At 40.5% G+C, this 13,716-nt stretch overlaps 1 protein-coding gene across 1 annotated transcript in view; it reads left to right on the top strand.

The window, feature by feature from the left end:
* LOC126203883 (ankyrin repeat domain-containing protein 50-like) overlaps positions 1–13,716 on the top strand; it is a 520,870-nt gene that overhangs the window by 394,038 nt on the left and 113,116 nt on the right. The window contains exon 7 of the mRNA XM_049938265.1: positions 9,531–9,758. Within this exon, the coding sequence (XP_049794222.1) occupies positions 9,531–9,758 (228 nt within the window). The remainder of the gene's footprint in view (positions 1–9,530; positions 9,759–13,716) is intronic.

Below are 13,716 nucleotides of genomic sequence, written 5' to 3'. Positions count from 1 at the left end.
CCTAAATCAGAATGGCCGGACGCGGGATTGAACCGTCGTCCTCCCGAATGCGAGTCCAGTGTGCTAGCCACTGCGCCACCTCGCTCGGTACGAGTTGATGCTTCCCGCGCATTTCTTCAACGCCTTGCAGCCGAACAGGACAACTTTCTGGACTCAATCGTCACAGGTGACGAAACCTTGCGATTCAGCTCCGACGACGAGGTGAAAGAAGAGGTTCATAACTTTCTGAACAGGATGGCGGCGAGCTGATGTGACATGGGCATACAAAAACTGCCACAGCGTCTACAAAAATGTATCGACAGAAATGGTGATTACGTCGAAAAATAGCTAAATGTTCAAGCTGTAAACTGATGTAAACCATTGTAGAAATAAACAGGTCTATGTACTTATAAAAAAAATAGGATTACCCTCGTAATAACATTCTGGTGGCGAGTATTGTCGTATTGTCAGTACGAGAAATATTGATAGCCAAAGGCCCTGCTGCAGTGATAACATCGGTTCTCGTCAGATCACTGAAATTAAACGCAGTTGGGCTTGGCTAGTACTTGGATGGGTGAGCGTCCGACTCTGCCGAACGCTGTTTGGAAGAGGGCTGCAGTCAGCCTTTGTCAGGCCAATTGATGATCTCCTTGATTGGGAAGCAGCGGCACTGGCCACGAAAACTGACAACGGCTGAAAGAGTGGAATGCTGACAACATGCCCCTCCATATCTGCTTGCCGTGACGCCTATCGGCTGAGGATGACCCGGCGGAAGTTTAGTTAGAAATATTGAGAACAGTATTGATTCCGACGAAAATATTCTCCGTATGACCATTACGTAGTGAGCGTGAGAGGGCGAGTATTTTCGGTTTGACAACTCGTCGTTGTGTTGTTCGCCCGTTTCCAGTTTGGCTTCTGTATAGTACAGGGTGCTTCAAAAAGAATGACATGATTTCAAAACTCATATTTATCGAAAAAAATATACTTTCAACATGGAATGAACTGAAAAATACTCGCAAAATCAAGTTTTTGCTATGTTATTACACATCCTTTAAATGTCCACCAGCAGCACGAACAACATCTAGACGTCACAAGGTAACGGTGAGATGAACACACTTTCCTTCACTTACCTCATAAGAAGAAATCGCTTGGGGTAATGTCTGACGATCTTGGAGGCCAAGTATGCTGGACTCAGGGATGGTGGTCGGGGGGGGGGGGGCACTCAGGCGAAAACGCTTGCTATTGGGTGGAGCGCCGTGACGTCACGACGAGGACCCTAGCGCAGCGCAGCTGTATGCTTACACGGCAAATGCGCTGTACCACAGACTCAGTGCCATGATACTCGTTCATTTTAGTTTCGGTTTCGTTCGATACGCATCTGTACAAGTCAAAACAAGGGGCATGACAATATAGCAGGTCATTCACTCCCGTAAAGCAATACATTAATGCGTCAAAAAGCGTTGCATTTATGTGAATTCGTTTGTATTACGGTAATTTTTCAGTTTCAATTATTTAAAGTGTTATGTATGTGCAGACGTCTTACCCTTTCGTTTGCAACTCCGCTTTCCGCAATTTCTTCCCCCTGTCAGTTCGGAATATTTATGTAGGGGATTGCCGCGCGAGATTAGCCGAGCGGTCTCAAGTGCTGCAATCGTGGACTGTGAGGCTTAGGGACTGGATGACCTTAGCAGTTAAGTCCGATAAGATTTCACACAAATTTCAATTTTCATTTTTTATGTAGGGGATTGCTGTTGGTAATAACTTCTTTCTTGAAGGTAACCCTAGACGCTCATTTCTCAGATCCCGTTCATAATCTTCAAGCCGAAAATGAGCTGATCACACACGTGCAGTTTTCACATTCACTTTGTCCTTGCGTTTGCATCGAACCATCCATTCACGTTGCAAGTGCTCATCCTTGGGGAAAACGTGATAAATAACGTCCGTCGTCGTTCGAGGAGTATTAATGCAATGTGCCACAGCACAGTTACAGTGACCATTGCTCATGACTGTCTCAAAAAAATTACTTTTATTGGATGTACAGTACCACTTCCGTGTTCCACTGAATGCACAGCACTGCAGCGTCCTCTCCGTGGCGTCAAGGCGCGCAAGGGCGTCTGGGAGTTCTATATACCTTGTGCAGCACTGTGTCTCGGAGTGCCGTGCGTCCTATCCAGCGTTGAGCTATCTTCAAATGCTGCAGAAATGGAGTTTTCGCCTTTGGCAAAAAAAAAAAAAGAAAAAAGAACCATTGTTACTCCAAATGGCTTGTCGACTGAAATTTCTTATCTCATTGCCATATTTTGTTTTCCTGTTCTTTCTCATATAAACATTAATAAATAATTATTCATCATTATAGGCGTTTTGGAACGCAACTGTTTAAACTGAAAGTAATTCGTTATAAAATAGATGCAGCCAGTTGCCTAAAGGGGCGTTTATTTTTCCATGATCTCATTTCAAGATGCCTGGCTTCCCATCTGAACAGATGTTTACCCTTACCTACATGTTATGAACATTATTTCTTTACTAACTGCGTTGCAAAATTTTGCTGCCGAAGTTTTTAAGATACGTAGCTATTGTCAAACAGCGTATGTAAACAATGCTCACGATGCATAAATAAATGTAAACATCTGAAGATTGGGTTGTTAGGAATTGAATGCACTCTCAAAAACGCGTGTACTGAGGCATAATTTCTTGCCGTGGCGTGTCGGCAAAGGGGTGTCTTGCACACCGGTCCGTTACCACAGAAACATTGTCACTGACGCCATAGTTCTGACAGTATGCGCTAGGTGCTCTGCTGTTGTGTCACGTGACCAGGTGGCCCGCAAGCTTCAGTGTGGATCAGGCTTGTGGCTCACGTAAGGTTGCCAATGTCTGCTATAGAATATCATGCGATCCTCGAAATTCCGGAGAAAACCCTAAATAAATAATCTCAGGATTCGAGAGATCTGATGTTTCCATTACAAGGCACAACTCGACCAGGAAACATTTATCGATGAAGTGCTGTGGTCTGACATGCCAGGCAGGTTACGCCGTCTTGCTGAAAACACAGTCTTTTTTCACAGCCATTAATGGCCTTGGAAAAGTGTTTAACGTGTCAAGGTAATGTCCAACATTCATAGTAATAATCATTTTTCTGCATTTTCGAAAAAGAAGAATGTACAGAACGTACAATGCAACACGATCTCTCACAACACGTTAGTTGTGGAGAGATCTTTTGCGGTTTTGCGGATGAGTTATGGCTGTTCTGTGCCCCAAATGCGACCGTTTTATTTATTGACAAGGCTGCTGAAGTGGCAATGAGCTTAATCGCTTGTCATAAGTTTCATGTGGAAACTGTGTTCTTCTGCCAGTAAAAGAAATTCATTTGCAAATTTCAATATTTTTGCAGGCAGTATCCTTTTGGAAATTTAAATTTTGTAGGAGAATGTGTAGAAGTAAGCTGTTAAAATTCTTCATAATGAAGATTTTGGCATGCCAACTTCTGGAGACCAACGGTGAACTGACTTCGAGAGACTGCTTGCCATTGATGCGCGGGCGTTGTCAATATTCCCTGCGTCCCGCGGGGATTTTGGACAGCCACCACTGACTCAGTCTGCAACATTGTCAGTTACACTAGACTGACAGACATCTCTTCTTTATGACATGTTTTATGCTGCAGTACGGAGTTTTCTGTTGTATGCCCGCTGGGCTCGCTGAACACTTCGTTGTCCCTGCACGAAGTACAATTCAACTGTAGAAAAATGTTCTTTATTACTACGCGTATTCGTGCTTAATCTCCAAAGCCACAGCAACAATCTGCAGCAAACAAACAAAAAGTTTATAGTTAATATATGAAACGTTTTATTTGCATTTCAAATAGATGCACAAGTTTTATGGCATCCTGTATATTGCGAAGGGCTTTCCGTTTGATTTATTTACACGTGCGAACATAGTTGACACTGAGCGCGGTGGCTGGGAGCCACGGCGCCGGTGTCAAGTTTGTTTGCGCGTGTACATTTTCCTGTCATTTATTCGGTTGACTGCTCATTACAGTTGCAAGTATGTAGTACTTGTGTCTAAATGCAGGTGGCAGCACAATCACAAAACTGTAATCCCTCCACAGTATACCGCTATTTTCCAACTCCTGTCATTACACCATCGGACGACATGAAGTGTGATAATCAAGGACAACGCTGGACGACGTGTTTTATGTGGAAGGAGCGCGTAAGCGCTGCGTATGCACACAGTCGAGTGGTTACAGTGTGTGGAGAGCGTGCACCGCCATGAAATGTGCTTTTGCAACACAACGCCCATCCCCACATGAGTCGGGAAACCACAGCAACCATCGCTGAAATGGGGTTCCAAATACTGCCGCACCCACTATGTCTTCCTGACTTTGCCGGCCTGGGTGGCCGTGCGGTTATAGGCGCTACAGTCTGGAACCGCGTGACCCCTACGGTCACAGGTTTGAATCCTGCTTCGGGCATGGATGTGTGTGATGTCCTTAGGTTAGTTAGGTTTAAGTAGTCCTAAGTTATAGGGGACTGATGACCTTAGAAGTTAAGTCCCATAGTGCTCAGAGCCATTTGAACCATCTTCCCAACTTTACCCCTTGTGATTACCACCCATTCGGGGCTATGAAGAAACCTCTGAGCAGACGTCTTTTCGCAGACTTAGGAATCTGCGAGGAGCTGTCCTGCAGTGGGTGCGACAATCGTCGTTAAACATCCGCAATGTTTTCATCTGCTCCCACAGAAAACAAGTCACCCAGTGCTGTGCTTGATGATCACGCTTTATGTTGTCTGCTCTTGTGATGACAGCAGTTAGAAAATTGAGGTGTAATATGCAGGCATTACACTTCTTGAGATTGTGCTGCCATCTACAGGTAGAATTAAGTACATTACTTGCAACTCCAGTGATGAACCAAACGGCGCGACTTGAACGTTTACAAAAAGTTAAATATATAAGACAGTATGGAATTACGGTAGTAAAACATATTTGTAAGTGACATATTGCAGCATTTGAATTATCAGAAAGCAATTGTGCGTTTTCTAAGTGGTTTTAACCAATTATAGTCAACTTTTTGAAACTGTTGATACTGCTTGTTGTCTTTCAAACGACTAATAGCTAGTCTGAAGGCTGTGACCTGAAATGCCGGTTAGCTGCATGTGGTAGAGGTTGGGCCGTGGCTGTAGCAGAACGATCAACGAGTTGAGCGTAAGAGGAGTCATAACAATTTCTACACAATTTTCAGGTTCCTGTGCTTACAGGTAATCAACAGTGGCCAAACCTTCACTATCGAATCCTTCACTGCGCGCGCGCGCGCGCGCGTGTGCGTGTGCGTGTGCGTGTGCGTCTCGTGTGCGTGTGTGTTTTAACACGCCATTAATCGACGTTTAATATGAATTTTGTGATACGGTTCAAATTTTTTTTTTCCATCAAAAATTCTATCCACTGTCGCAAAGGGACGCTACTTGCACTACAGTACAGTAATGTAAATTTCACCACCCAGCGCGAGTTTCACGTACGATTAGATGAAATGAAGATTCAAAATCTGTCATTACTCTCAGTTGCTATCAAGTCCGTTGCTTTCTAACGGCGGTTGCTTTTTCGCGTACACCATTTGAAAGTTTCTTTTTGTTTCTTAAGGTGGGTTTTTACGGTTTTCGTATCCCTTACATGTATGTGTCTTAAGGTCATATTTGTAGAAATTATTGAAGGAAATAGAGAAAAATCTGTAGGCCTCACTTACGCTCAAGAATTTGACCACACGGGTAACACATTCGTAGCCTTCCCCAATACGGCCAAACCACAAGCTGCGAGTGCCTCATAGCCATCGTGTTGCATCGAATTTTGGAAAGTTACATTACATTATTTCATGAAATCCTTGGTGACCACAAGATATTTGTAAACTGTTGACTACTTTGGCCTATTACTTCATTGTTTACAGGGGTCACATTGGTTTAACTGTATTAGAACCCCGTCCTCCACCCATATGCCATCTGTCGTACTTCAGATTTACGTACCTCCAATGACTCAATTAAGTTTTCACTAACACAACCTCTCCTAGAAAGGAGTTCCTTGAGAAGTACCCTAAGGCAGCATCTTAGGACCACTACCCTTTCTCACATATATGTGAGTGATTTCAAGTTACAATAGGATACTGCCTAAATTGTATTATATGCAGATGAAACAAGTCTAATAGTGAGCAACTTTAAAAACTCTTGACATTCCATCACTGCTAACATCCTAATAAGTATTGAGACTTGGTTCTGTGCAAATAAGCTTAGACCTACACTGAATGCAAAGAAAACAAAGTATATACAGTTTGGTAAAACGAGTCACGACAAAGACATCAACCTAGAACTGGATGACACACTAAGTTTCCTTACACACAGACTTAAATTAGCTTTCTTTGCACTGAGAGTTACTGAAAATGTTTGCACTTTAAAAGGCATCAGAATGATATATTTTCATTCTGTTGCCTCATGTGGAACAGCATTCTGGATCAGTTCAAAATCTAATTTAAAATAAATTTTTATTTTGCAAAAGTGGACTGTTCGTTTAATTACCCATAGTCCTACATGAGCTCACTGCAGACCTCTTTTCAGGAAACTGGGAATACTTACTCTGCCATCACTTTATACTAGGTGTATCAAAAAGAATCATCCGATTTGGCACGTCTGTATTCCTGAAACTAATAAACATATACAATGATTTTTTTTACACGTTTTCATAGGTGTTCAATATGCCTTGAGATGCATGGCATATGTCAATGTGGTATTCAAATTGTTCCCACACTGCAGCAAACATGTCTTTAGTTATAGCTTTCACAGCTGCTGTTATGCGATGTCTCAGTTCATTCATTGTTGTTGGTAGTGGTGGCATATAAACAGAGTCTTTTATTAACCCCCACAAGAAAAAAATCACATACAGCAAGGTCTGATGACCTTGGAGGCCAGTAACGGAAGGCTGAATCATTTGGTCCAGTGTGACCGATCCATCATTCAGTAATCCTTTGATTTAAAAATTCCCATAATTCCAGATGCCAGTGTGGCTACCTAGTGGGAACCATGCAGAGCTCAAGAGTTTGCTCTTTCCAACAGTGCTTTGTTCACACGCGTATCTCACACAACAAAATTGTCACTTTTTTTAAAAAATTGGGTGTTTCTTTTTGAACTCTTAAGCAAAGCTGTCAAGGAGAATGGTATCCACATAGAAGAAATCGAAACATCATGAACTCAGAAACATTTAAGCCATATGGATATTAAACTCTATAATGCATTGGCGCAGTTCATTAAAGACTTACAGGATAATATAAATTTTAAATTAATACGTAGAAAATTTTTAATTGATAAATGTTGCTCTTCAGTAAATCAACATTTTTAAGGGCAAGAAGCTTATTTTATAAGTTAATCTCCAATATATATATATATATATATATATATATATATATATATATATATATATATATATATATATATATATATATATAATGCAGTTGTGTGATAACTCGTATGAGAAGTTCATATTTTTGTGTATTTCACTTTATATTGTACCACTTTACTATCTATTAGTTTGGTGCATCAGTTCATAGCATTTTTGTTTTTTATGTTGGTATTCTGCTTGCAATGGGTTTATTTATCTACTGTCATTTTTTATTTGTAGTTCAGTGTTGCTGTTTGTGTTTACATAATGTTGATTCGTCATTTAGGGATAGTGAGTGGAGCTGTGGATGCTAGAAAATGGAGAGCCCAGTGGAGTAATCAGAACATTCCCAAAATATTCTTCTAATTGAGTTCAGTAGAGGGCTGAAAGCAGCTTATGCAGCCAAAAACATTTGTAACATGTACGTGGATAATCCCAGTGGACAGAACATCACAAGAAAATTGTTTTCTCTTTTTGAGCAGTGATCATTCCACCATCATGCAACATTTTCATGCATTGGACAAGGTTAAAAAATCAGGCATACAGGTTCCACATGCTTTAAACCAAAATAAAAAAAATCAGCAGGTGGCCATGTGTGCGTCTCTGCTTGCCATTATTAAATTGGCTCGTGGACAACACCAATCGTTCCTATCCTGTATTGTTACTGCTAATGAGAAATGATGCACTTACGCTAACATAAGCGGCAGGTCCCAGTACAAACACGCACATCCATAGAAGATAACATTATGCATCTGATGGACCAGCGACAATGGGTGTACTACAGATTGCTTCCACAGGGCGTAACTGACACTGCTGACATTTATTGTCAGCAACTGAGATGTCTTGTAGGCGCAGTCCAAGAGCAATTGTATGCACCTTATTCACCTGATTTAGTGCCCTCAGATTCTCATCTTCTCTGCTCTCTGTTGAACAACCTTAAAGGAACTTTCTCTCCAGATTAAAATGCGCTCCAAAGATGGCTCGACAAGTTCGTTGCTTCAAAACCGTGTGATTTCTACAGTCACAGGTTCGGAAAGTTACTGCAGTATTGGCAGACTGTTGTAAATAGCGAGGGAGAATATATTGTTGGTGATTATGGTCTCCGGTATGTGTATCCGTTGTGTTTATTAAAAGTATGGAGAAATGCTGTGAATTTATGCTCCAACCCAATGTATTACTATTTATTCTATAGGCCTATGTAGTTATTGATGGGAAAGAAATTATTATACACTATTCTTATGTAAAGAAATTTTAAATTTACTGATACATGTAGTAGGCAGCTTCATTTTGCACATTCCATATTCTTAATTTCTGTGTAAGACAAGATCATTTCTACAATGGCATGACTGATAAATAAATAAATAAATAAATAAACACTGCTAATGTGTGTAGGCTCCATGCCAAATACTATAGGGGTTCTGAACATATGCAAAGGAAGACATTATGAGTGGTTGCATGTTGGTTAGACACACAGTTTAATGTGAAGGGAGTGCTAAAAAAGCTGAACTGGTTACATTTGAATAGAGACACCAGCAGTGCTATGGAAGCCTGCTTATATAGGTTCAAGAATCTCTATTAAGTGAGAAATCTAGAAGGTACTAAAATCCCCAATGCTACTGCTACCATAGGCAGGGCTTAATTTTGGCCAGAACAAATCAATACCAGAGATTTAAAATAGCACATATGTTAATTCGCAATGTAACTAATCTGCCACTGCACTTGCACCAGTGAACAATGAGCACACAAATGGCACACTGAAGTAATGTTTGTGAAGACATATTATAGGGATGTTCATATTCAGATGTGTTGCTTATTGTAGTGTGTTGTCAATATCATCATTGTCTTGAAGCAAAGGGTTGACATGTTTCCTATTTTTAATCTTCTTGTGAACTTCACTGGATGATGACGATGAGTAGGAAACTTATTGAGATACTATCCTCAACTGATAATTCAAGATTTCATCAGTGGAATTCACTGAGAAAGCCTGCAGTTTAAAATAGGTCCTCAGTCATATAGCACATGTATCTCTGACTTCTTTTCATATCTTGGACACCCCTCTAAATATTCGTATAGAATATGATTACTGTAATGTAATTTTAGATAAATGTGCCTTTTTAAAATGTGTTTGTATACGACATCCTCAGGTTCGCGAAATACCGGGAACTCTGAATGGCCTGTACCTGTGGCTGTGCCAGCGGCTGTTCAGCAGGAAACAGTTCGCCAAGGTTCAGCCACTGCTCAACGCAATGCTAGCTGCGAGGCGGCCTCTGTCCCACGACGCGCTCTTCCGGTGTGTGAGGGTGCACAACTGCCAGATCACGAGAGAAGACTTTGCCAGAAGACTGCACCTCTTGAGGAGAGTACTCGCACAGGTATATTTTAATGTGTCTAGACCTTCAGATTATACAATAGTGTGCAATTCTTGCCTTATATGTGCCAGACAACCTGTTGTTGTAGCTTACTATACATTCTATGTTTTTCTCTCTTGTTTAATGGAGGGTTCTGAGCTGTTATTACCTTCTGGGAGAGACAGCTTTCCACTTAAAATTTGTATTACTGAATATTTTAGAAGGTAAAACAACAATTAACCACAATTTGATGGTAAATAATTTTATTTAGAAGCCACTATTACTGTTCCCACATTTTATCAAAATTAAAACTTTGCGGTCCGACTTAGCACACCTTAAAAAAAAAAAAAAAAAAAAAGAAGCTTGTTAGATGTCTGATAGAAATTTATTGAGGTGCGCATGGCTAACAGAGGCTTTCAATTGCAATTACTTAAAACTAAATCTGTGATGGGCTACGATTAAGGGCATTTAATATCAACAAATAATAATTTGATGAATTAGTCACTGGTGTGAAATGCAAATAATGAGAGCAATCACTATTTGGTTAAGTGAGCGGCACAGTTATAAACAAAACTAGTAATGTTTTCGAGGTTTTGGGCAATAGGGATAACTAAAACACTCTCTCTCTCTCTCTCTCTCTCTCTCTCTCTCTCTCTTTCTCTCTGCTGGGTGCTGATGAGTCCTCTCCATTTGGCTCGGTCCTCCCACCACTTATCTTCCTCCACTTGTTGCCAGGTCACACCTCTCCTTTCAACAGATATTCTCACTCCCATATTTCACCATGTTCTTGCGTACCCTCTGTCTTTTTCCATCCATCTTTAGTTCTCCCATGATTTTGGGGAGTCTCTGCCCACACATCTTCTTAACATGCCCATACCAGCTTAATCTCTCTTTTTCAATTTCTTCTCTCATACTTTCTTGTTTAAGGCCCTTTCTAATATTTACATTCCTTACTACTCTCATTCTTTTTTTACCTCAACTGCTCTGAGAAATTTCATTTCCCCTGATTACAGTCTGCTCCAGTCCCTTTTTGTCATTGTCCATGTTTCTCCTCCACAGGTGACAATAGGGAAGTAATAACTCTTATACATAAGGAGTTTTGCTTTTTCTGAAACTTCCTTATTGCAAATCAGGTGTTTTATTGTTTGGTAGAAATTGCCTCAGTTCTGTACCTCCTATTAATTTTATTCTTCCATCACTAGATATTTCACTCCCTAAATAAGTGAAACTGTCTACCACTTTTAGGGGTTCTCCATTCACAGTAATATTTCCATTGATCCCTTTGTCTCTTCCAAATGCCATTACTTCACTCTTATCTTTATTTATTTTTAATCGATGCCTTTTCATTATTTCCTTCCACGCACCACGTTGTAACTGTACATCTACCTCTTTATCACCCCATATTACCACATCATCTGCAAAAATAAACTTTTTGCTTTTTCTTTTACTATATCTTTAACTGTCCTATTCATTCCCTCCATCACAATATTAAAAAGTGCAGAAGATAGAATACTTCCTTGTTTAAGTCCTTGTCTTATTTTGAAGTATTCAGAGTTCCCCAATGGTGTTCTAATTCTACAATTGTGTCCTATGTACATTAATGTATCTATCTTCTTCGATTCTTCCCAGAGTCTTTCCCTTTTCTAGGTCTATAAAAACCCTTTTGTTATGCTCCCAACTTTTTTCCAACAGTTGACAGGTAGAAAATATCAGGTCGATCGTGCTTCTTCCTTTCCTAAACCCATGCTGTTCTTCACTCGGCTCTTTCTCTCCCTTTCCACTTATTCGATTTAGTAAGTTAAAAAAAAAATCTTGGCTGCATGACTCACAAGGGTTATTCCTCTGTAGTTTTTACAAAGTCTTTTATTGCCTTTTTTGAAGAAGAGAACAATGTCTCCTCTTCTCCAATCATCAGGTATTGTACTATTTCTGCACACACTTGGTAGTACTCTATACAGCCACTGCATTCCCACTGGACCTGTTGCTCTTATCATGTCCACTGATACTTCACCAGGTCCTGGGGCTTCCCCCCCCCCCCCCCCGCACCCCCCCCCCATTCATCTTCTTCGCACCTATTTCTATTTCTTCCTGTGTAATTTGTCCTAATTCTGCTTCCCAACTTCTCTCAATTTCTGCATTATTTGTTGTTTCCTTGTGCACGTGCTCCTCAGCATTTAACAGTTTCTTAAAATGTTCTCTCCAGAGATCTTTTTTATTCCCTGGATCTTCAGTCACAGTACCATCCTCTGTTTCCATCTTCAGAAGCCTTCCTTTTATTTTTCATCATTTTATAGAACATTTTCTTATTGCTCTTCACATCTTCAAGGTTTTTTCTTTTTTTTCTTTTGTGTGTGTGTGTGTGTGTGTGTGTGTGTGTGTGTGTGTGTGTGTGTGTGTGTGTAAAAACTCTTCCCATGCCTTTTTCTTTGCTGTTTCCACTATTCCTTTGCACGCCTTCTTTTCCTCTCTATATATTTTATGGTCCTCGTCATTTTTAGTTTTCCACCACTTTCTTCATGCTCCATTTTTTCTTCTAACTGCTTGGATTGTGGTATCATCCCACCAACGTGTCTGTCTTACTTTTTCCTTTCCAGATGTTCTAACACATACTTTTTGAGCTGCTTTGACTAAAGTGCCTGTGAATAAACTCCATTCTTTTTCTACATCGCAGAAAACTTCTTTTGGAAATTTTTGTGTGATTAATTCTCTATACTTCTCAGCACTTTCACTCTCCTTCAGTTCCCAATCCTGTATCCTCATCACTTTCTTGTGTTTTCTATTTGTCACACATTGATCCATTTTCCATTGTCCCAACAGTAATATATGGTCTCCATCTGCACTCATACTTGGAATTACCTTCACATTTGTTACTTTCTCTCCCCATTCACTATCTACTAGAATATAATCAATTACTCTTGGTTCTTCCATTCCAACTGTATCTGGTGATAACATGACTTTCTCTCTTCATAAACCAGCTGTTTGCTATTTTCATTCCATTCCTATGGCACAAAGCCAGGAGTCTTTCCCTTTCTTCATTTCTGCCTCCATATCCAAAACATCCCAATATATGCTCAAATCCCTTTCTTTCTTTGCCTACCTGTGCATTAAAATCGCCCATCACTATATTAGCACTCTCTGTATGATTCTATAACTCATTTTCAAAGTCCATCTTCTCTTCTTCGCTACATCATGCATGAGGTGCATAAATCTGGATAACTTTTAGTGTTTCTTTTTGTAATCTCAGGTTTAAGATTCTGATCCTGTTTGATATACATCTCACACTTTCCATACAGCTTTGTACATTCTTATTCACCATCACTGCCACACCATTTCTTCCAAACCTGTTATTCCCACTCCAGTACAGTTTTCCTCCTCCTCTCAAATTCTTCTTAGCTTTTCCCTTCCACTTCGTTTCGCTTAATCCCAAAATATCTAACTTTCTTCTCTGTTAGTACATCTGTCATTTCTTCCATTTTTCCATTGAGGGTTAATATATTAATGGTGTCAATATGTAGGTTATTTTTTAGTCCATTTGGTTTCCTTTTCTTGTACTGATGAATATCATCAGGTCTCCCATCATTGACACCAGTACTTAAAGAAGAAGCAGTGGGGTCAAATCCTGAGTGGTTCATTCTGAGGCTTGTCTGTGATTTGAAAGCAATGTATGAAGACTTTCCTACAGGCTTGCTAGGCCTAATGCAAGAATTTTCTGTTGGAGTTGTCTCCCTTAGCCTTTGTAGTTTCTCCTCCACCACAAGGCAGTCGTTCCCTTTTCATTTAATCACCAGAAAGGAGGGTTGCCCCATCTGCCAGCTACGCTACTCCTAAGTTTTTCTTCTCTGCCATCGCTGCCATTTAAGTTCTTCACCCGTAACCCTGGGCATGGGTTCCGTGTTATACCCCACGGGATTGGGTCCCTGCCTGAACTCAGCCATCATAGCACCCCGGCCAACTGAAGTGTAGGATGCCCACCCCCGCAATG

This window comes from Schistocerca nitens, chromosome 9 (assembly GCF_023898315.1).
Source record: "Schistocerca nitens isolate TAMUIC-IGC-003100 chromosome 9, iqSchNite1.1, whole genome shotgun sequence".
NCBI classification, from domain to species: domain Eukaryota; kingdom Metazoa; phylum Arthropoda; class Insecta; order Orthoptera; family Acrididae; genus Schistocerca; species Schistocerca nitens.
Note: the sequence above shows the minus strand (reverse complement) of the source record. Positions and strands in the feature narration are given on the sequence as shown.